This window comes from Numida meleagris, chromosome 7 (assembly GCF_002078875.1).
Source record: "Numida meleagris isolate 19003 breed g44 Domestic line chromosome 7, NumMel1.0, whole genome shotgun sequence".
Lineage (NCBI taxonomy): Eukaryota > Metazoa > Chordata > Aves > Galliformes > Numididae > Numida > Numida meleagris.
In genome coordinates, this window is record NC_034415.1 from 10,504,030 (window position 1) to 10,524,210 (window position 20,181).

The window sequence follows — 20,181 nt, forward strand, 5'->3', positions numbered from 1 at the left end:
ACTGTTGCCACACAGTACTCAATTCCTCATCTAAACACAGATAGAAGCAATGTTAACAGAATCTGAGAAACATTTCATCTGCATATTCAGGTTGTTCTGATATCGAGAATGTGAACTTCACTAGATGATGATATGAAGACAGTTGAATGTGCTACTGTTTGCCTTTCAGCTATGCAGTCAGAAGGACCTGTGGAGCATGTTCCTGTCTTTGGAAGCGCTAGTGGTTCTGTGCGTTCCACTAGTCCTAATGTTCAGACATCTCTCTCTCAGCCGATCTTGACTGTTCAGCAGCAGACTCAAGCGACTGCTTTTGTGCAGCCCACTCAGCAAAGTCATCCTCAGATTGAGCCCGCTAATCAGGAGCCATCCCCTACCATTGTAGAAGTTGTACAGAGCTCTCAAATAGAGAGGCCATCCACTTCTACAGCAGTGTTTGGTACAGGTTGGTTTCATTTTATAGGCCTACCTTCTTGAACAGTTCCTTTGAAGTAGCTCCGTTGTCAAACCAGGCCTAACTTCAGCCAAGGAATTCGCTCATAATTTTTTTTCCCTTAATATATTGCACATTTTGCAAAACCTCTTTGAGTAGACTTCTTTCATAAACCTTCAGAAGTGCTTACCCCTGAAGTGCTATTGTCACGACATTCCTTAAATAGGGATTAAAACTCATGTCTATCTATCCACAGCAGTCTTGGGGTTTGATACATTGAACTTTTCTGCTCCTGTTTCCATGATAGTTTTGGAGCAAAGTTAATTTTAGGATTCACAAGTAAACTACTTAAGCTGGAATTTAAGATATAGAGAAGAACACTAAAACTACTCTATGTAGTGCGTTGTTTTTCATCTGTTTACCACACATAGTGTAGAACTCAGTTTAGTTTATTTCCCAAAAAACACTTTTGCAAACTGCTTTTTTATTTTCTAGTTCATACTCTGTTAATTCTTGGGTGCACTTTTCAGAAGCAAAGAGGTTGGAAAAAGTATTTTATTTGTAACCCTGAGAATCTTTACATTGGAGTTGAGTTAGTGAATAGAGGTCCAAGAATGTAAGATTTGTAACCCAAGGTACTGATGTTTTCTTGTCCTAGGAGACAGCAAAACACAGTTCCAATTCTGTTATCATTCAGTGCAGAAAAAGAGTTGGTTTTACAGAGTAAAATAGCAAACCTTCCAGTTTTCTGATTTGTACATTTATAGTTTTCCTGCAAATAACTGAGAGATGTTTATAAGTTTCAGCTACCCCAAGTTCTTCACTGTCTAAACGTCCACGAGAGGAAGAAGAGGATAACACTGTGGAAAACTCGGACCAAATTTCAGAGGAAACAGTGGATGTACCCCTTCCGAAGAAACTGAGAAGCATACAGAGGGTTGGACCTGAGGTTTGTAAGAACATAAAAATGCTACTGCATACTCCGCTGCTTTGGTTGATTTTAATGGAAAGAGGAAGTATATTACTTCAGAGTGAAGTCAGTTAATTTTTAATGTGAGTTTTTAATTTATCAGAGAAGAAGCGTGTTTGGGTGTCTTAAAAGGCAGTGGTTGACCCAGCTACAACGGCTAGCACACATCTTAGTGAACTGTAGTGTGGATGGGGAGAGAGAGAGCCATCGCCTTGCACTGAAGAGGAAGAAGTTAAAATATTTTTAGAAGTGGTCTGGAAGATCGTTATCTGCACTCATTCTGGAAGAAAATAGTGTGCTTGAGGAGATGCCAGGGAAGCAAAGACAAAGTGCTTCATGGAAAAGCATAGAGATGATGCATATGAAATGCTGGTGTGAGGGAACCAGGATACCCTGATGAGATAGAATGAACTTGAGACACTTCACAGCAGACAATTCATGAAAAATGTTAAGGAATACAGACACTTCATTAACTATGTAAGATAGTGATGGTACATAACATAGAAGGGTAAGGTTGTAACAAGATTATCACTTAATTTGCTCAGAGGATAGAGACTGAATAGGAAACTGAGGGTTGTTTTTTTTTTTTTTTTCCTAAATAGATCTAGAGACACTGAAGAGAGTAGGTCTAGTGAACCAGAATGAGAAAATTATATTTAAGGACAGAGAAATCAGAGGTGCTAGATAAAAACAGAGCTAAGGAATATCAGTAAAAGGAGAACAAAATGTTATCCATAATCTTTGTGGAAAAAGAAGTAGTAGGAAAAAAAAAATTCTAACATGCTAGAGAATTGAACTTTAGGATTAATTATGTGTATTAAATAAGTATATGGTGTTTCAGGAGGAAGTGACAGCAGAAGAAAGCACTGATGGTGAAGTAGAAGCTCAGACATACAATCAAGACTCACAGGACTCTATTGGAGAAGTAAGCAAACTTGAAAAGAAAAAAAGTCATAGTTTCAGTAGAAATAAGCATTTTTTTTTTTAAATTATTCTGTCAAACGTTTTTGAAAGAGGAATCTCAAATCAGATCTTGCAGAATGTCAGCGGAAAGCAGTTATAACCATTTTAAGTTTAAATTGCTATACTTAAGAATAGATACCGATTTTTTTTAACTGCACTCTACATACACCTATATAAGTAACAGTGGGAATGTTAATGAGACTTTGTAATTTTGAAATGCAATTTAATATGGTTTTTTAAAAATCCTATTGTCATTTGGCCCCAGTGCTATATAGTGAAGCTGAGACAGAGGTTAAATGTCTCACAGTATTAAAACAGATTTGGAGTTTTTGTTTGTTTACTTCCTTGCTTTCTGGCTTTAGAGAAATATTTGATGAGTCCTTGGGTCATGCTATGATAAACAAAGAAAAAGTTGTTGTTCTAGTTCTGTAAAATGCATGTTACGGCTGTGTTAGGAATGCCAAATATAAGTGAAAAGCATGTATTTAATCTTTGTTTTCAGAAATAAGCACAAGTCATGATAATTCTCTAACTTAGCATAACCATGTAAAGTTGTGAAATCTGTTTTCTTTAAGCAGTGGTGAGTGCTCTTTAGTCAGGCATTTTCCCTTATAACCTTTATATATTTAGAAAGCATGACAGATGTTTACCCAATAAATGCTAGCTGTGTGCTTCTTATCTACTCCAGTTGTCTTTAAACTTACTAGTAAAGACTAATAAACACTAGTACTCAATGTGATTATTTAAATTCTGCTGTTAAACACCAACCGTTTGCATTACAGTGACACATTGCCCAGTAATTAATGGAACCTAGTTATCTTACCTGAACCAGAAGTCTCGTATACTGTAAAATATATGTAGTAGAGTCCTAACTTATATTTTGAGGGAGTTTTCTCCCTGAAGTATTTTATTTCTCTGAGTATTTCCAGTCATACTTGTATATTCAAAATGTTTGTACTGAATCTGACATTTGTACTGAATGTAAAGAGAATAGTTTGATGGCTCTGTCCAGCTGTCGTGCAAATTGCATAACTTTTCATCCAGACTAAAGGAACTCTAGTAAAACAGCAACTCAGATTTCGTTTTCTGAAGAGAGATTGTTATTCCTTGATCCCAGAGAGTTGTTTGTATTTAGTGACATGATAATTTGTAGCGTTCTCTTGTTCTCTCCTATCTTGGTTAGTTCTTAATGAACAGTGATAAGTAGTGTTTCTCTTGCAGGTACCAGAGTCTTTCTCATCTGGTTGTCTCTAGTCTTATGACTGACAGTAACTGCAATGTCCTTAGACTGCTCAGGGAGTGCCACTCTAAGGGGAGTGCTTCCTCAGCTGTCAACAACATCCTGTGTGCCTCTGTTTGCTTATTTTGCAGGTGTTGGTGATAAATCCTTGGTTATCTGAAATAGATGTCTAAACATTCAGACAGCGGCTTTTTATGGTTGTGTTTTTGAATACATTGTATATGAGCACAGTGTGGTTAGTGATGGCTCCCCATCCCAAATCAGAGTTGGAAGTGAAGGTCAAAATACTTGTGTTGTTCAACAGGTCTTCTGTTTCATCGGGCTTAGAAGTGAAAGCAGGGAACTTCTAGAAGTGCGGTGGATGCTTTTGAGATGAGCACTTTAAGGAATACCTTCTTTTTATTTCCTTTTGTAATTATCTTCTACAGGGTGTTACACAGGGAGAGTACACTCCCATGGAGGATAGTGAAGAAACTTCTCAGTCTATCCCAATAGATCTTGGGCCTCTTCAGTCAGATCAACAAAATACTACTTCATCTCAGGATGGTCAGTCCAAGAGAGATGATGTCATTGTGATTGATAGCGATGATGAAGATGATGATGATGATGAAAATGAAGGCGAGCAGGAAGTATGTATACTGTGGAATTAATTCTGTTTAGGAATTACTGTACTTATCTTTTTTGTCTTTGATCAAATGTAAAGCTAATCTTGCACGACTGATTTAATCATAAATATTCTTTTCTTTGCATAAGTGTTGTCTCTGTTTCTGTTACTTGGACTTTTAGTGTTTTATAGACTCTTGTTAATTTCACCTGTTGTTTTTTTTTTGAAGTTGTAAAATTCTTCAGTGCCTCTGAGTTTCAGAAGGAGATCTTTGTTTAGCCAAGCCAGACTTGTGCACCCTTTGTTTCACTTATGACAAATTGGAGTTGTCTGTTCCTTTGCTCTTAACAAATGGCTCTTAAAAAGTGACCAATGGTTATGGACCACAGTGGCTTCAAAAGCAGATTTCCAGAGGATCTTACTAACCAGTTTCTTGAGCTGTATGTAGTCTACTCTTCCAAAATCCAGGATAGTAACTTCTCTGCTAGTTTTTATTATATCAGAAAAAGATTTTAATCTTGACCATTTCATGAGCACAGTGGCCAAGACAGCCACCAACTACCACTTCACCAACAAGTCCATCTCTATTCACAAAAAACTGATTGAGGAGGATACCTTTCCAAGTCAGTTCCCTTAGTCTCTCTATCAAAAATTATCTTCAGTGTGCTTCAGGAATTTCCTGAACCTGTTCATGATAGTCTTGGTTAACATATGGAAAGTTGAAGTAATCTTTAAGGACAAGAGCAACTAATTTAGAGATTTCCTTTAATTCCTTATAGAGTAATGCATCAGTGCCATTATCCTGTCTGAGTGATCTGTAGTGGACTTGTACAGTATCTGCTTTGTTATCTTTTCCTCTAATCCTGACCAAAAAACTCTCAAACACATTGCTCCCAGCTTGAAGTGCTGTACAATTCAACCCCTCCTTTCCATGTAGTGCTGCCCTCCACCTCACTTGCCCTGTTTGTCTCTCCTGAAGAGTCTATAACTGTCCATCACAACATACTGCTCACAGGACTGTTCCCACCAAGTCTTTCTTTCTCCCCAAGTTGAGTGTGTTTTGCCTGTGACTGTAGATGGTAAGTAATCTCCCCATCTTTATCTTGCTCCTCAAACTTTTCCATCTTGTTTTGTCCATCTGTCCTGTTGAAGAGAGGGAGTGAGAGAGCAGCTGGGTGGATGTCTGGCATCCAGCCAGTCATCAAAAAGTGCATACATCCATTCTACAAATGGTAAATGCTGAAAATCTTCAGTTAGAGTTCCACAAACAAAGATGATCTCTGTACATGAAGTGAATGAAGTTTACCACTTTACAATGTGAAGTGTGCCCACTATTCTTTCAGCGTTTCAGTAAGGTGTTTTTATGGTACTATCACAGGATTATGAAGATGAGGAAGAGGAAGATGAAGATGATGATGAAGACACAGGAATGGGAGACGAAGGTGATGACAGTAATGAAGGAACTGGTAGTGCTGATGGTAATGACGGGTATGAAGCAGATGATGCTGAGGTAAGATTTGCACCTTTTTATAGTTTGTTGAAGTATTGGGAATAAATTGCCATTGTAATGCAACTGTGAAGATTTGAATACTTGAAAATCTTAGTGTGAATTCCTCACAGAAAATTGAGGCTAATAGTAGGTGATGATAATTTCTGTTATAGCTGGTCTTTTCACAAGAAAAAGTCAGCTTTGATTATGTAAAAGAACTGAATAAAAATGTAAAATATGAGGCAGCATCAAATACTATAGATGCAAAGTTAATAAGGCAGTTTCTTCAAAAGCCAGGTATTTCATTGTTATTAAGTAATGATGACTATTGTGTTCACATTTATGTATGCAGATATGCAAAAAATTTGACATTTCATACAGTTGTGTGTACGTTTAGATAATTTTGTAGAAATTTACAGAAATAACTAAGATTTTTTCAAATATGTTTGTTTACTTTCTGAGCACTTTTACTCTGCCTATATAGTCTTTTTACAGCCAGTAGGTGTTTGGTGCTAAATTATTGTCTGTGATTTTTAGGGTGCTGATGGTACTGATCCTGGAACAGAAACTGAGGAAAGCATGGGAGGAGGTGAAAGCAACCAGAGGGCAGCAGATTCTCAAAACAGTTGTATGGTTAATTCTTCCTTCTTCAAAATCTGTCTTTAAAGGGAAAAACATAGCAGTGATTTTACATGCGTTTAAAAAGTTCATTTAACGTAAAGCAAAGTGCTAACAATTATTTTAACCTAAAATATAGATTCATTTGAAATGATCTCTTCTACATATATTCTGCTTTCCTTTGAAAACCCAGTAGACTCTGTTTGCTGTAGAAACTGCTGTTGATGTTTCAGGAGATTAATCTCTTCTGTCTGAATCAATGCTTGAATAATCAGTAGTTTGTTTCAGTGCTGGTACAAGTCCTCTTTTAATTACTTTAAGTAATAGTACTGAGCAGTCCTCACTTAAGCCAGGAGTAAAAGATGTCTGTTTAAATATGGTAGCAGAATTTGAAGACTTAACTATATCTTCAACTCAGAAGAATGTTGGAGAGCATAAATTTAATGCTCTGAATTTCCATATATTTTAGGTGAAGGAAGTACAAGTGCTGCAGAGTCCACTTTTCCTCATGAAAGTTCTAGAGAACAGCAGCCATCATCTGCCTCAGAGAGACAAGCCCCTCGACCCCCACAGTCACCACGCAGACCACCACATCCATTGCCTCCACGATTAACTATTCACGCTCCTCCTCAAGAACTGGGTCCCCCAGTACAGGTATAAAATAGCCCTAGGAGTTCAGAACAACCTTTTTAAATTTTTTTTTTAAATTTAAATTTCTTTTAACTTAAATCTCAGTGCTCTGCAAATTGTACAAACAGATCATATCTGTTTAGCACCCTGAAAATGGAAACTGGACAAATCGACTTAACATTTCTCATTCCACAGATCATGGCGGGAGAGGGAACATTGAAAGCAGAAAAGTACTCATCATGGATTTGTATCTTGAAATGATTAAACCAATGTTATTTGTTAATACAAAAACAACACCTCTTGAACAGATTGTAACTCAAATTGGTAGGGATTTTGATTAGTCTCTGCTCCTATGCAGACTGGGCAAAGGAATGTCTCTATTCATTTTCTACGCTAAAACTTTCACCATCAGTACCTGACTAATGATTATGCTTTGACATAAACACACATTTTGTAAATGAAAACATCACAACGTAAATTTTGCTAAATATCTACATATATATATATATATATATCGTGGCTATGAAATTATGCGATACTGTTAACTTGTTGTGAGGCTTGTGACCATAATACTTTTGTGTCGAAGTTTACTCTCCTCAGTAGAAAGTTGAATAAAACAGTAATAATGTTTATCTGGGGATTTAAATATGCATGTTTCTCTTTTGTTGCTAGGCCAGGCAGAAGAAGTGAAATGCTGGCTGTCTGCTGCCATAATTTAAAGAGATATAATGCTGTATTGGGCAGTGTTGTATACTGAAATACAATTGTTACATTATTGCTGATGTAGCTGCTGTTCTTGACTCTGATTGAACAACTCTGTGCTATTAGAATTCCAGAGAAGCATTCACACCACTTCTTTTTTTTTTTTCCTTGCTATAAAGAGAATCCAGATGACTCGAAGACAGTCAGTGGGGCGTGGACTTCAGCTAACTCCTGGTATAGGTGGGATGGTAAGTACATGAAAGTCTACTACTAAAATCCTGTGTTGAGGGGATATTCGTAACTCTTGGGTTTTATTTTGGTGAGCTTTGTTTTCTTTTGTTTTTTTCTTTGAAGAAGTCTGACTACTAAAGTCAGGGATGACATGGCTTCTGTAGCCTTGCAGGTAATATCTTAGTGCTGTTAATTTCTGTATTAATGAAAGACAAACACTAGAAAAGTCTGAGGATGCAGAAGCTGTTCTTAAAGTTGAATTGGTTTGGTCCAAGTCAGTTTTAATTACTTATTTTTAGAATTGGTCTTTTAAAGTGAATGTGTTATTGAAAGAAGTAGTTTTCAGTCTCTCACTAAAGGAGCAAGGCAAATTTCATGTATGTTTTCTGGAGATGAAGAGAATGCTATGTTTAAGATAAGAGAAGGAGGAAGCTGAGGTGTCTGGCTTTGTAGGTAATGTAGAAGCAAAGGATACAAATGCATAGGGAACAGATGATTCGATTCATGTTGTGAAGAATCCCATAAACTAGGTTATGTTACAATAATCCAAACTAAGACAGGTAATTCCTATCTATTTATGAATGAGTCGCCTCAAGATTTATTTGTGGTCAACAGGGAGATGTGGCATTTCAGCATAGTATTCTCATGGAGTAAATGTCACCTGTAAGGAAATCTGTATAACTAGCTCAGTTTAAGATATCTGAAATTATGCAAGATTTGTTTTAGTGTTTTAGAGTTAAGTCTGGTGTTGGTTTGGGGTTTTTTGCTCAACAATATGGAAAGAGCAAACCATGTTTTAATTTGGCTAGATAGGAACTGGAAATACATTGTAGGCTTTCAGTTCAGCCTCTTTTTTTCCAGCAGCAGCACTTCTTCGATGATGAGGACAGAACAGTTCCGAGCACACCAACTCTAGTAGTTCCACATCGTACAGATGGGTTTGCTGAAGCAATTCAGTAAGTAGAGGGAAAAAAAAAAGCGAGTAGAATTTTGGTGTCTGTTTTTTTCCATAGTGGAATGAAAATAAATGGAATGAACTTGTGATTGGAGTGACATGCTAAATAGTATGATGTACAATAGATCGTTACATCTACAGTTAAGTAGATATTAAACTGTGTATCGTGAAACTTACCGGCAAATTAGGAAACAGGTCATCTACAAAGTATAGTAACAGGTTGACCTAAGAGGGAGGAGATGAGTAAAAAATAAGGATCTTTTATTTGTTTCTTTTAGCCTGTGTGCTAATATTTTAACAATTAGTAACAACTGGATAGTTTTGTGATATTTGTGCTACTGACCAGTAAAATAGCAAAAGTTTACCTCTTGTTCTGGGTTTGGGATGGTTCTACACATGTTCAATTATCCACGTAAAATTGTGAGGATTCATAGCATGAGTAAGCAAAGAATATTCCATTCAGGATTTGCTTCCACGTGCAATCCAGATAAGTTTGAGAAACTCATCACTATTGGATTACTAGTAATTTAGCTGTTTTTTATGGTTATTATTCATCAATTTTGTCTTATGTGTAACTTGTTCTCTTGTTTTGTTTAGAAAGTTCTTTTTTTTTTTTTTTCTCCCTGTCTTTGAAAAAATTGCAGAATTCTTTAAATCGTTATTTTGATAGTTCCCCTCAGGTAGCTGGAGTTCCTAGATTCCGATTTGGACCCCCTGAAGATATGCCACAAACTAGTTCAAGTCACTCTGACCTTGGTCAGCTTGCGTCACAAGGAGGTAAATCATTTCTGTACTTCTCTTTACTTTTCCATGGTCGTTTGAGTACAAAAATAATAATAATTCATCCATAGGAAGGCAGTTCTACTTTGGGTACTTGCAACTTCTCTGTCAGCAGACAGAGACTAGTGGGAAATGAAAAACTGTTTCCTTCAAGGTGCTATACTTCTATTTTTAATATGATTTTAAAAGTAGAAAGCTTCTGTGGGTGAGAAAGACAGCTTCTGAACTGAAGAAACATAGCTGCAGTTTTATGTGGGACGGATTGACTGCTTGGTGCATGAAGTTTAATTTAAGGAAGATTGAAATACTGAAGGAGTGCTTTTTTTTTTTTTTTAGTTTGCCTGTTGACAATAGCTTTTCTGTCATAAAATTGTGGAATTGAGTCCAGCTCTCAGCTCTGCACAAATCCAAACTGTATGTGTAAGAGCAGTGTCAAAGTGCTCCTTGAGCTCCAGCAGCTTGGGGCCATGCCTGCTGCCCTGGGGAGCCTGTTCTGTGCCTGTCACCCTCTGGTGCAGAATCTTTTCCTATCATCTGTGAACTTACTTAGTATGCATTTGAGTCCTGCTTCCAGATCATGTATTAAAACATAAAAGGGAACTTTCCCTAAAGTGGAGCATGTCCTACTAGTGACTGGCCACCAGGCTGATGTAGTCCCATCTGCTATAACCCTTTGATCTGAATCCATCAGCCAGTTGTTCACCTATCATATTATGTACTTGTTTAGCTGTATGCTGGACACTTTGTCCAGATGGATTAAATAATAGGAGAAAACAGCAAGTAAAAATAAATGTTCAGAGTATATCTTGCTAAGAGAAGACCAGGCCGTCTGTCTGTATTGTCTTCACTGTAGTCCTGACTTATACCTTTCTCTTGCATCCCTGTCAGCATGGAACAGTATGCTGTTCTTTGAAGAAAGCTCAGTGGAGTATAATAGCATAGAGGAAGTGGCTAAAGTAAAATGAATGGTAGTATGTTCATCAAGTTGTTACCTTTTAAGAAATTTTAACTAGCTATGGCAGTAAGTCAAAACCACTTGAAATAACACATTTCCATATTTAAATACATATAATTGGATTTCATCAAGTGTACAGAGAGAAGACAGCAGCTAGTCTGTTGGGTTTTTTTGTCTGTTGTAATTGTCACTATAACATTGTGTGTTGCAGGTTTAGGAATGTATGAAACCCCTCTCTTCCTTGCTCATGAAGAAGAATCAGGTGGTCGTAGTGTTCCAACAACACCTTTACAAGTAGCAGCACCAGGTAAGAGGCAGGAAATTCACAGGCTAAAGTAAAGGTTTGAAACTTTCCAGAAAAGGATTATACGATCAGGAATATTCCAGTAGCTCTTTCTTGTGCATAAGATTTCCCTAAACTTTATTTAGCAAGTTCAAGCTAACTCCATGCTTACTAAGCTGCTTTTCCTGTAGTTACAGTTTTTACTGAGAGTACATCGGCTGATGCTTCAGAGCATGCTTCTCAGTCTGTTCCAATGGTTACCACATCTACTGGCAACCTGTCCACCACGACAGAGGCTGGAGCAGGTGATGATGGGGATGAAGTTTTTGCAGAGGCAGAATCTGAAGGGTAAGCTGTGACTTGATTGTTTGACTTGAAGTCATATTAGCTTTAATCTTAATGATGTTTTATCCAAATATGCCTGTGATCCATTAAGTTTTGATTTAACCTGTTCTGGTAGGAAGCAAGCTTTGGTAATTTTGCTAAGTAATATTATTTGACCTTGTTGTGTAAAAGCAAAGCTTTTCTCCTGATAATTTAGTATTGCTAATACATGTCACCTTTAAAAAATATAAAAGACGTTTCTGTATATGTTCAGAATGTATGGGGACCCATGGTAGTTAAATATAGACGGTAAAGGGCCCAGGTTGAGTGCCTGGGGTTTGCAGAATAAGGATAAAGCATTCCTGTTAGCCAGTAAATAAAATCACTCATACAGTAGTCATTCAGTTAAGTCAGTTCACAAGGGAGGAAAATTAGTGACTTTTAAATACCTCGATAGACAAATGATTTATCTCCTTCCTTGCTATTGCAATTTTTTATGTTTATAATAATTTCTGTATTTTGTGTTATGAGCAAATAAATTACGAATCTGAAAGGGAGGAAGTTGTATTTTTATTATACATCTTGGTTTTTATTGGTTGCAAAGTAATAAAAGATATTGTAGTTCACAATTTTTCAAAACTTGCTTCTACTAATTACAGGTTTCATCAAAAGTAATTGCAGTGTTACTGCTGCAGGTTAAATGCACCATGCAGGTTTTTTGATGCAGCGCTAGCTTGGATTACAACAGTCTGCCTACACTGCAGTTTCAAGTAGCAGTTGCTTAGGATGGGTTATCTAATGTTAAGATCACGAATCGTTTCCTACCAAATACATAATTCTTAGTGAATTATATCCACAGAGAAATTAAATGGTTCACAGAATAATGTTTGTACTTTGGAATAGGCCTTTAGCTTGACAGGAGAGCTAGTCAGCAGGTTATTTCCCACATCTTAGGAGTCTTACTTGTCTTGTAACAGTTTTTTATTTAATAATTGAAGTAAATGTAAATCACATAGCAAGCTGCATTTTGATGAAATTGAGACCTTCTCTGGGAGATAATTAATGTTATGTATACATCAAGACTTGGGCTACGTAGAAAAGAAATTACTTTTTTTTTTTTTAAGCCATATACATCTCTTACAATTATGGAGGCAGAGCGAGCAGAAGAAAATTTCTGGGGATAGATGTTTGGATAGACATCTTTCTGCTCCGTGATGATGATTTTTTTCCTGAGTTATATGACATTGAGTACATTTGTATCTCTTCCCATCCCTTGCCCCCCACCCTTTCTCTTTTAGAATTACTTCAGAAGCTGGCCTAGAAATTGATAGTCAGCAAGAAGAAGAATCTGTTCAAGCATCTGATGAGTCAGATCTTCCTTCTACAAGTCAAGATCCTCCTTCTAGTTCATCTGCAGGTACTGGTTAATTACTGGAAATTGAAATTGCGTTGCACAATTCCATTAAGTGTGAGAACTTTTTGGAGCAGGATCATAGAATCATGGAATTGCTCAGGTTGGAAAGGACCTTCAAGATCATGCACTGCTAATGGCCAGCATAAACAAAAATAAGAGCGAGTCTTACTTAAAATAAGAACGTGCTTATATGCCTTTAGTCCTAATGGAAAATCATTTTTACTTGGACCGGAGTAACTAAGGTGTCCACAGTAAGAATAATGCTTCAAGGAGCAAGTTCCTGATACATAGATGATTCCATCCAGTGACATTTGATGTCAGATTTAAAATAGCTTTCATTCAATTAAATTGTCAGAGAACAGTAAGTATATCGCTGTTCTGTTACCATGTTACCAGATAGGATAGATGATGAACAAAATGCCAAACTTACATGTTCTGAGGCTTTTATTTATATCAGAGATTATGTCAATTAAATAGGATGCACCTTCATAATTTTAAGGTGAAGTCAAAAACATAATATATATCAAGTCATGTAAACACTAATGGTGCAAAACTGTACTAAGCACAGATATTCTTTCCTGTTCTTCCACTTCTTCACAGACACAAGCAGTAATCAGCTTAAGCTGTTTCGACGTGTAAGGCTTCAGCCACCAACATTAAGAACTGGTGTTCGTGGTCGTCAGTTCAACAGACAGAGGGGTAAGTGTTCATGACTGTTCAAATTCAGACACTTTTCCCTTTCAAACTAATTTTTAATACTTTGTTCCTTTGGGGACCATATATGTAGACCTACTTTCTATGCGTATGTTTGCTTGCAATACAACATCCATGCCCTAGCTTCCAATATGTTACCCTAAAAGCTCTAGGTTTTCAGTACATTTGTCCAAGCGTTTTTGTAATAAGCAAACTTTTTATGTGGCACTTGGTTCTTACCGATGGAGAGAAAGTGAATGGCTGCAGATCTTACACTTAAAAATTTTAAGAAGAGGCTTTAAAAATAATTCTAGGGCATATGTTAAAACCAAAGTTTACTGAACTTTACCTGTCAGTATTAAGAAATGTCCTTAGTCAAATTTATTCAATTTAGTATTATTTTAACGTGCTAGAAGTAGTACCATTGAAATATATGACATTTTTGTAAGTAGTGAGATTGATGACCTTGGGTAGATTTTCGTAATAGTTTATCACCCTTTCTGTTATTCCTCCCCTTTTGGTTAAATGATAGCAAATATAGCAAGAGTACTATATTTGTTCTTTTGCCAAAGGGCCTGAGATACGATCTTAAGTTAACAAGATTCTTTTAATGGCAGAAGTATAATGTAGCCATACCAGCAGGCTCCAGGAGAGGAAGAGGGAGACTGAGTTTTTCCAGAAAGGAAGTGTCCCTTTGCAATAGCCATTCCTTATAGAATCATGAAATACCAGATGTATCAGTGTTTGATTAAATGGGTGAAAAAAAATTCTATTAATGCATTTGTTTTCTTTCCCAACACAGGTGTAACTCATGCAATGGGAGGCAGAGGAGGCCTGAACAGAGGCAATATTAGTTAAATGATCTGTAAAGTAATTACAGCTGTGTATACAGATGTGCCAGTTTGCCTGTGGTTGGTTTAGTGTAATGGATTCAGAGCTTAAAGCAGCGTTTTATACTTAGATTTGTGTGCACACATTTCAATGTCTTTATTAATAAAATTAGACAAAGTGTCAAAATTCAAATGGTATCTTTTCTAAAAAATCCTCTGCTCTGCATCACTTTTCAGGACAGTTATACCAGTCTTTGGATACAGTCTTTCCTGTGAGAGCGGTAACAGGTCTTGCTATTCTTTTGCCAACATCCAAACTGTAGTACCGATCTGAAATGAATATACATCAGAATTAAATTTCATAAGCTACATTTAGAATAGGGAAAGAATCTTGAAATTAAAGCCTGCCTTTTAATTTCTTTAGACATGAATAGCAGATTTTCATTCCACATCTATACAAGGATTTGAAAGGCTATAAAAATCCATTTTATAAAGATATATATAATCCATTTTATAAGGCTATAAAAATCCATTTTTTAGCTTTTTGACATGTAGATCTTTGTTTAGCTAAATTTAATAGTACCACTAATAATAAAAATTAAATTTAATAGTACCACTAATAATTAAATCTGTTGCAAGAATAAGGAATACAGAAGGAGACACTTGTACTGCTAGAATACAGAAATAGTTTTAAGAATTTAGAAACCAAACAAACTAGAAACAAAACAGTCCTGCAGCAGTTGTAAAAGTGGGAACTCTGTGGTCCCTGAGTGTGAATTACATTAAGGTTATCAAATTATTCTGGCAGAAATAGTATCCTCCTGTAATTGGATATGTCTCTAGTACTTTGAACTTTTTTTTCCACTGAATAACCAAGAATATTCTGAGGAATGTTTTCATCTGATCCTGGCCGGAGGAAAAAGATCTACTTAAACTGGAACTAGAAGTAATTATTTCCTGGAAAATTAAATCGTTCATGTTGCCAGTGAAAAATCTATCATTGTATAATGGTCCAAGGATTTTGATATATCATTAATATAGTTGTTCATTTCAGTGTCAGTTTTTCTCTTTTTATAAAATCTGAACTCTTAGGGCAATGCATTCCACAAATGTATAGTTTGGATTATTGTACCTCATTGCTACTAGCTGTTCTGTAACTCGATTTTTGAATAGAAATATCTCTCAATTACAGACAACATTTTATTTCTCAGGGCTTCTCAGTAGTGCTTGCTTAAAATTAGTGATGCAGAATCACAAGTGTGGACTTTGTGCTTTAGAAATCTCAGAGGCTTCTTTCTTTCCTACTCATTCTCCCCTTAGTCTTTTGAAATAGAGAGTAACCTGTGTTAGCTTTGACTTACTGTAAGAGAAGGCATAATAATCATAGCCGTCTGGCTTATTGTAGTTGGGTACTGATATCGTTGAATGAATTACTTTGGGGAGCCCTCTCCAGTAGGCAGTCACTTTGATTTCCTTGCGCAAAACTCCTGCAAGCAAAAGAAAACTTAAGTTAGGAAGTGTCACAGTGTGTCTGCTGAAAGCTATCACTTACTTGTATTATCTAGAGCAAACAGGAATTATTAGACTGAAAAAAGTACTATAGTAGGAAAAAAAAATGGAACAGTATTACATTTCAGAAGCTACAAAGATTAAAATGGTTGTATGAAAAAATGAATAAACATTAGTTACCAGATTGATATGGATTGATTCTGACAGTCTGAATAACTGTTGGCATTCCTACTGCACGTTGAAAGCGTCTCCTTATTACAAGTCTTGGGACAAAAGTTGGGTATCTTATGGTAATGCGTGCTTTCCGTTGGCACTTCTTGGCTGGTTCTTGCCTATATACATACTGTTGCATGTTGCCATCTAAAACAGACATAAGTTTAATGTGTTTTAAAAAAAAGAAAAAAAAACAGCTTGATAAAAAATGGTGATATCAGATAGTACTTTAGTAATGGGCAGGAAAGCAGTAGTATCACCTTGATATGTCTACAGCTGTCTAATGCTGTTGCAACTTTCAGCTTTTTATATCCATTCCTACATTCTAATGTAAAAGCCTTGCTCTCTAAATCCAGCATGCACTTCTGGATGTAGCAATAACTCCTGTGGCTTCATTAAAATTATTGTATTAAGTACAGTTCCAGGGGAACTGCTTTGATTGCCATCGTACCTACTTATCAAGACAAGGGTAAGACCATCTCTTTAGGGTAGGTAAGGGGAAGGCTAGAGTCCAGGAAAGGACTTGCATTTAGTTATCCTAAGCATTATTTTATTTCAAGAACAATTCTTATGTTGCCATACATTGTTCATACGCAGAAAGGAACTTGTGTTTATTTAAAACATGATAAATAGTTAACAATGAAAGAACTGAGGTGAATTTCCATGCATTAGTTCTGAACTATGAAGATTGTTTAAGCCTTTCCTTTGATTAATTGGAGACTGATTTTTTTTATTTTTTTTTTTTACCATCAGATAAAACTTATCTTTATGCTTGTCTTCTGATATACTTGATTATGTCCTGTGAAGTCTGGTATGTTTTTAAAGAGCACTTAAAAATTTTAGAACTTAGAGATGTTTAACTACCGAGTGTACTCTGATATCACTTAGATTTCTGTTTTTGAAAGAAATATGTCTATCGGTCAATAACAACAGTATTTTATTCCTCACTAATGCAATTCAAGTATGTTTTGATCATTTGTGAACATCTGAAATATGGGACTTACCTCTTTTGATAAAATAAACAGATTCTGGTCTGCCATTGTAACTTGCCACTGGGAGGGCTGCTCTTATTTTCCCGCTTAGCCCTGCAAATCCATTTGTGAGAGGTTTGGGATAGCCTTTATCCATTACACCATTAGTGAAACGCCAATATAGAGGACCCTAGTGATTTAAGCAAAAGATAAGCTTCAAAGGGAATTCGTTCTTGGTAACTGAGTTTCAGTACAGATATTAGAAGTAATTGTAATGCTAGCATTTTGAGAGCAACCTTATTATTTATTGGCTGGAAGTGCTCCTAAATCCACTAAAAACAAACTACTACAATGGAAATTTAACAGTGCCTTTAAGTAAGGGAAGAGTATTTTAGAAATGATCTGGAACAATGGTTACTAAACAAAGCAATCGGCTTTCTAAATCTCCAAATTTTACAGGTAGAATGATTAATTTGGAAAAAAAACTGCATAACATTTTTAATTAGGTAATTAAGTCAATGTGTCATTCTTTAAGGAAGGGAAAAGTATTGGGAGCAAACTTGGGTCATCTTTGGGCAAAGGAAAGTAACAACAGAATAACTGCATTTTAAAGGTTTTCTTGGGGTGGAGGGGGGAGGTTTGGAAATTTTGATAGTACTGATGATCAGATATTCAATCAATTACTAAGCAATTACAGAGAGCACAGAATGTGGGCATTCTGAGAAGCACAATGCCAAGGCAGAGGAGCTGGGACTGGGGAAGGGTTTCACTTCACCTATGTAATTTCAAGTGTGAAAATGCTGAATGTTCTACAAATGAGCAGCGTAGCCTCGGAGCACAAGATCGCACTGAACAGCCCCATTATGCACCAGGGCTGTGCTTCAAAGCCTCCCTGCATTTCCCACCTTGATGAAGAAAGTCTTGCCATCACAGTTGCACCTGGAGAAGACAGCATCGATGGGGGATGGGATGCCCCAGCCCACACTGATCCGACGGGGACTGGTTGTTGGCGGGCTCCTGCCATTCAGCAGCCAGTAGTAGTGACCTGCAGGTGGGAGAAGACAGGGCCTGCACAGTGAAGTGTGGCTGGACAGAGCGAGGCTGGGAGAAAAGCTTGGGAAGGAGGGGAGGGTGGTTCCCGTGCCTCTTGCCCCATGGCAGCTGTGAGGCGAGCAGAGGGACTGGGGCCTGCGTACCTCTGAAGACAGCCAGGGTTCCGTTGGGCAGGGCAACCATGCCATCCGCCGGCTTCCCGCTGCACAGGTCCTTCTCGTTGGCCTTCCCCACTGCAAAACAACATGGCTCGGGATGGTTCATTCTTTTAACAAAAAGTACATTGCCTCCCTCAACACCTGAAGCGGCACTACCACACTAGGACCAAGTTCAGGGCTCTCTTTTGGCCCTGTTTGAGATATATTCTTGAAAAGTTTAACTCGTGCTTTCTTCCAAGGAATGTAAGACCAGATGTTTACATGACTGTGTACATTTATTGTCATTTGTTGTTTACCTCAGTACGTATAATTCAGATAAAGGTCTATAAATGCTTCACATGCTATGTCTCATATTTAATTCCCTCGTGCTTAGAGATGTTTACTCCAAGTTTCTCTATCAAGTTTCCCATCCTTTGTTCTTAAGAGTGCCTTTACATTTATTTCAATTAAATGTAGAGGAAGGATATCTTTTCAACAAAAATCCAAGTATTTTCATTCAAAAAGACCCATTTAAATATATATATATTTTATATATATATATATATCAGTGGATCTAAAAATGCCCAAGAGCTTCTGCACTGTATCTTACTATGATAAATAGTGAGGACATCAAAAAAAAGTTGTGGCAAAAAGCACAAAGAAAGAAAATAAGAAAAACACTCTCTTATTTCACTTATGTGACTATGAAAATCCCAGGTTAGGTAAGTTCAGCCTGATTCCTTAACTGGGTTCTATAAGACTTAGAAATTTATCTTGGTTTTCCTTTACATATTTGTTTTGCTTTGTTTTGATTCCATCTTCCACAGTAAATATTACAGCAAATATTTTTTAGCAGGACCAAAATAAGAGCATGAAATAAAATCATGCTCTGAAGTACGTGGAGAATTTCAATAACTACATAGCTGAAAAATATACTACATAGAAGTCAGGATGCTGACAGCAGAAAGTTCTTGCACTCACAAGTTTTGCTTTACTCACAAGTTTTGCAGTGCTCTCTGGTTTTGTACACTTACTTTCTGCTCCTCCAGATAAAATTGGCAAGTCTGCAGTTTGTATTAAAGGCTTGTTTATCTCAGGTTCTTCTACTGGCATGGTTTCAGGAGGAGGCTCATCACGTGTGTCAGTAATCTCCTGGAAATGTATAGCTGGCTTGGATGTTCCTCTAGAAACAAGAAACATTTCTTCTATTGTGTCTTTTTTATCTATTGTTGTTCTCCCTCTGGTCACTGTAGTTTCTTCTTTCTTGTCAAGACTAGGGAGCTTTTCAGGGGCATTTTCTGTTTCTTTTTCAGTAGTGTAGCTAGTTTCCTTGGCGAGAGTGGTTATCTCTTTTTTACCAGCCGTTGTCTCTTTAGTGGGAATGATGCATTCAGCAGCTGCTGGTACAGCATGTGTAGTTTCCATAGTTGTGTCTCTTTTAGTTGTTGTCACAATCTCCTTGGGTTTAGAAGTTGAATCTATTTTGGCAGTTGTTGGTAGCATAGTGGGCTTGCGTATAAGGCTTGTAGCTGCTGATGTTGTTTCAGTCACGGTTCCTGCAGCATGTTCTTTTTTAGCTGTTGGTGGTGAAGTCTCCATTGGTGTGGGAGTTTTGTCTTGTGTAACTGGGGTTGCTTCTCCTTCTGTAGCTTTTGTTGTAGACTTTTGGTACATAGTAGTTGCTTCTAATTCAGCTACTGTAGTAACAGCTTCATTGGGCCCAGGAGTTGTATCTGGAATACTTACAGTAGTTGTGTCTCTTTTACCTTTCAAAATGTCTTTAAGCACAGTAGTTTTCTCTTTCTTGGGTGTTGTTACTTCCTTTTTCTCTGTAGTTGTTTCTTTTTTAGTTGTGGACTCTGTGGTTTCAGGGGTCGTAATAGGCTTAGCTGTTGTTCTGTCACTTTTATCAGTTATACTAACTAGTTTGCTGTATGTAGAAGTTGTGCCTAGTTTAACATTTGTGGCTGGAGCTGTAGTTAGTTCAACTTCAGGAATGGTGGGAGAGTCAGCCAGGGATATTGGAGCATCTGTGGCCTTTGGCGTTGTTTCTTTCTCATTGAGGGTTGTTGGCACCTTTGTGGATCTATCAATTTTCTCCTCGGCTTTGGAGGTGGTGGGAGAATCAGCCTTGGTTGTTGGCCCTTCTGTGCCTTTAGGGGTCGTCTCTTCAGCTTTAGGGGTTGT

General features: G+C 37.1%; 2 protein-coding genes across 4 annotated transcripts in view; one reads left to right on the forward strand and one right to left on the reverse strand.

Moving 5' to 3' along the window:
• The window catches only part of TPR (translocated promoter region, nuclear basket protein), a 41,862-nt gene extending 26,052 nt beyond the window's left edge, over positions 1 to 15,810 (forward strand). The window contains exons 37-51 of one of the 3 annotated variants that reach the window (XM_021404366.1): positions 170 to 442; positions 1,231 to 1,379; positions 2,242 to 2,325; positions 4,032 to 4,232; positions 5,586 to 5,717; positions 6,234 to 6,324; positions 6,784 to 6,968; positions 7,826 to 7,894; positions 8,739 to 8,833; positions 9,503 to 9,609; positions 10,779 to 10,874; positions 11,042 to 11,198; positions 12,473 to 12,591; positions 13,189 to 13,287; positions 14,084 to 15,810. In XM_021404366.1, the coding sequence (XP_021260041.1) occupies positions 170 to 442; positions 1,231 to 1,379; positions 2,242 to 2,325; positions 4,032 to 4,232; positions 5,586 to 5,717; positions 6,234 to 6,324; positions 6,784 to 6,968; positions 7,826 to 7,894; positions 8,739 to 8,833; positions 9,503 to 9,609; positions 10,779 to 10,874; positions 11,042 to 11,198; positions 12,473 to 12,591; positions 13,189 to 13,287; positions 14,084 to 14,139 (1,913 nt within the window). In that variant the 3' untranslated portion in view covers positions 14,140 to 15,810. The remainder of the gene's footprint in view (positions 1 to 169; positions 443 to 1,230; positions 1,380 to 2,241; positions 2,326 to 4,031; positions 4,233 to 5,585; positions 5,718 to 6,233; positions 6,325 to 6,783; positions 6,969 to 7,825; positions 7,895 to 8,738; positions 8,834 to 9,502; positions 9,610 to 10,778; positions 10,875 to 11,041; positions 11,199 to 12,472; positions 12,592 to 13,188; positions 13,288 to 14,083) is intronic. The other 2 variants (XM_021404367.1, XM_021404368.1) reach the window with 2 other exon arrangements.
• Positions 14,338 to 20,181, reverse strand: part of PRG4 (proteoglycan 4) — a 19,870-nt gene continuing 14,026 nt past the window's right edge. The window contains exons 7-13 of the mRNA XM_021404994.1: positions 19,029 to 20,177; positions 18,001 to 18,090; positions 17,710 to 17,849; positions 16,838 to 16,994; positions 15,801 to 15,980; positions 15,473 to 15,598; positions 14,338 to 14,441 (exon numbers count right to left, since the gene is read on the reverse strand). Of these exons, the coding sequence (XP_021260669.1) occupies positions 14,338 to 14,441; positions 15,473 to 15,598; positions 15,801 to 15,980; positions 16,838 to 16,994; positions 17,710 to 17,849; positions 18,001 to 18,090; positions 19,029 to 20,177 (1,946 nt within the window). The remainder of the gene's footprint in view (positions 14,442 to 15,472; positions 15,599 to 15,800; positions 15,981 to 16,837; positions 16,995 to 17,709; positions 17,850 to 18,000; positions 18,091 to 19,028; positions 20,178 to 20,181) is intronic.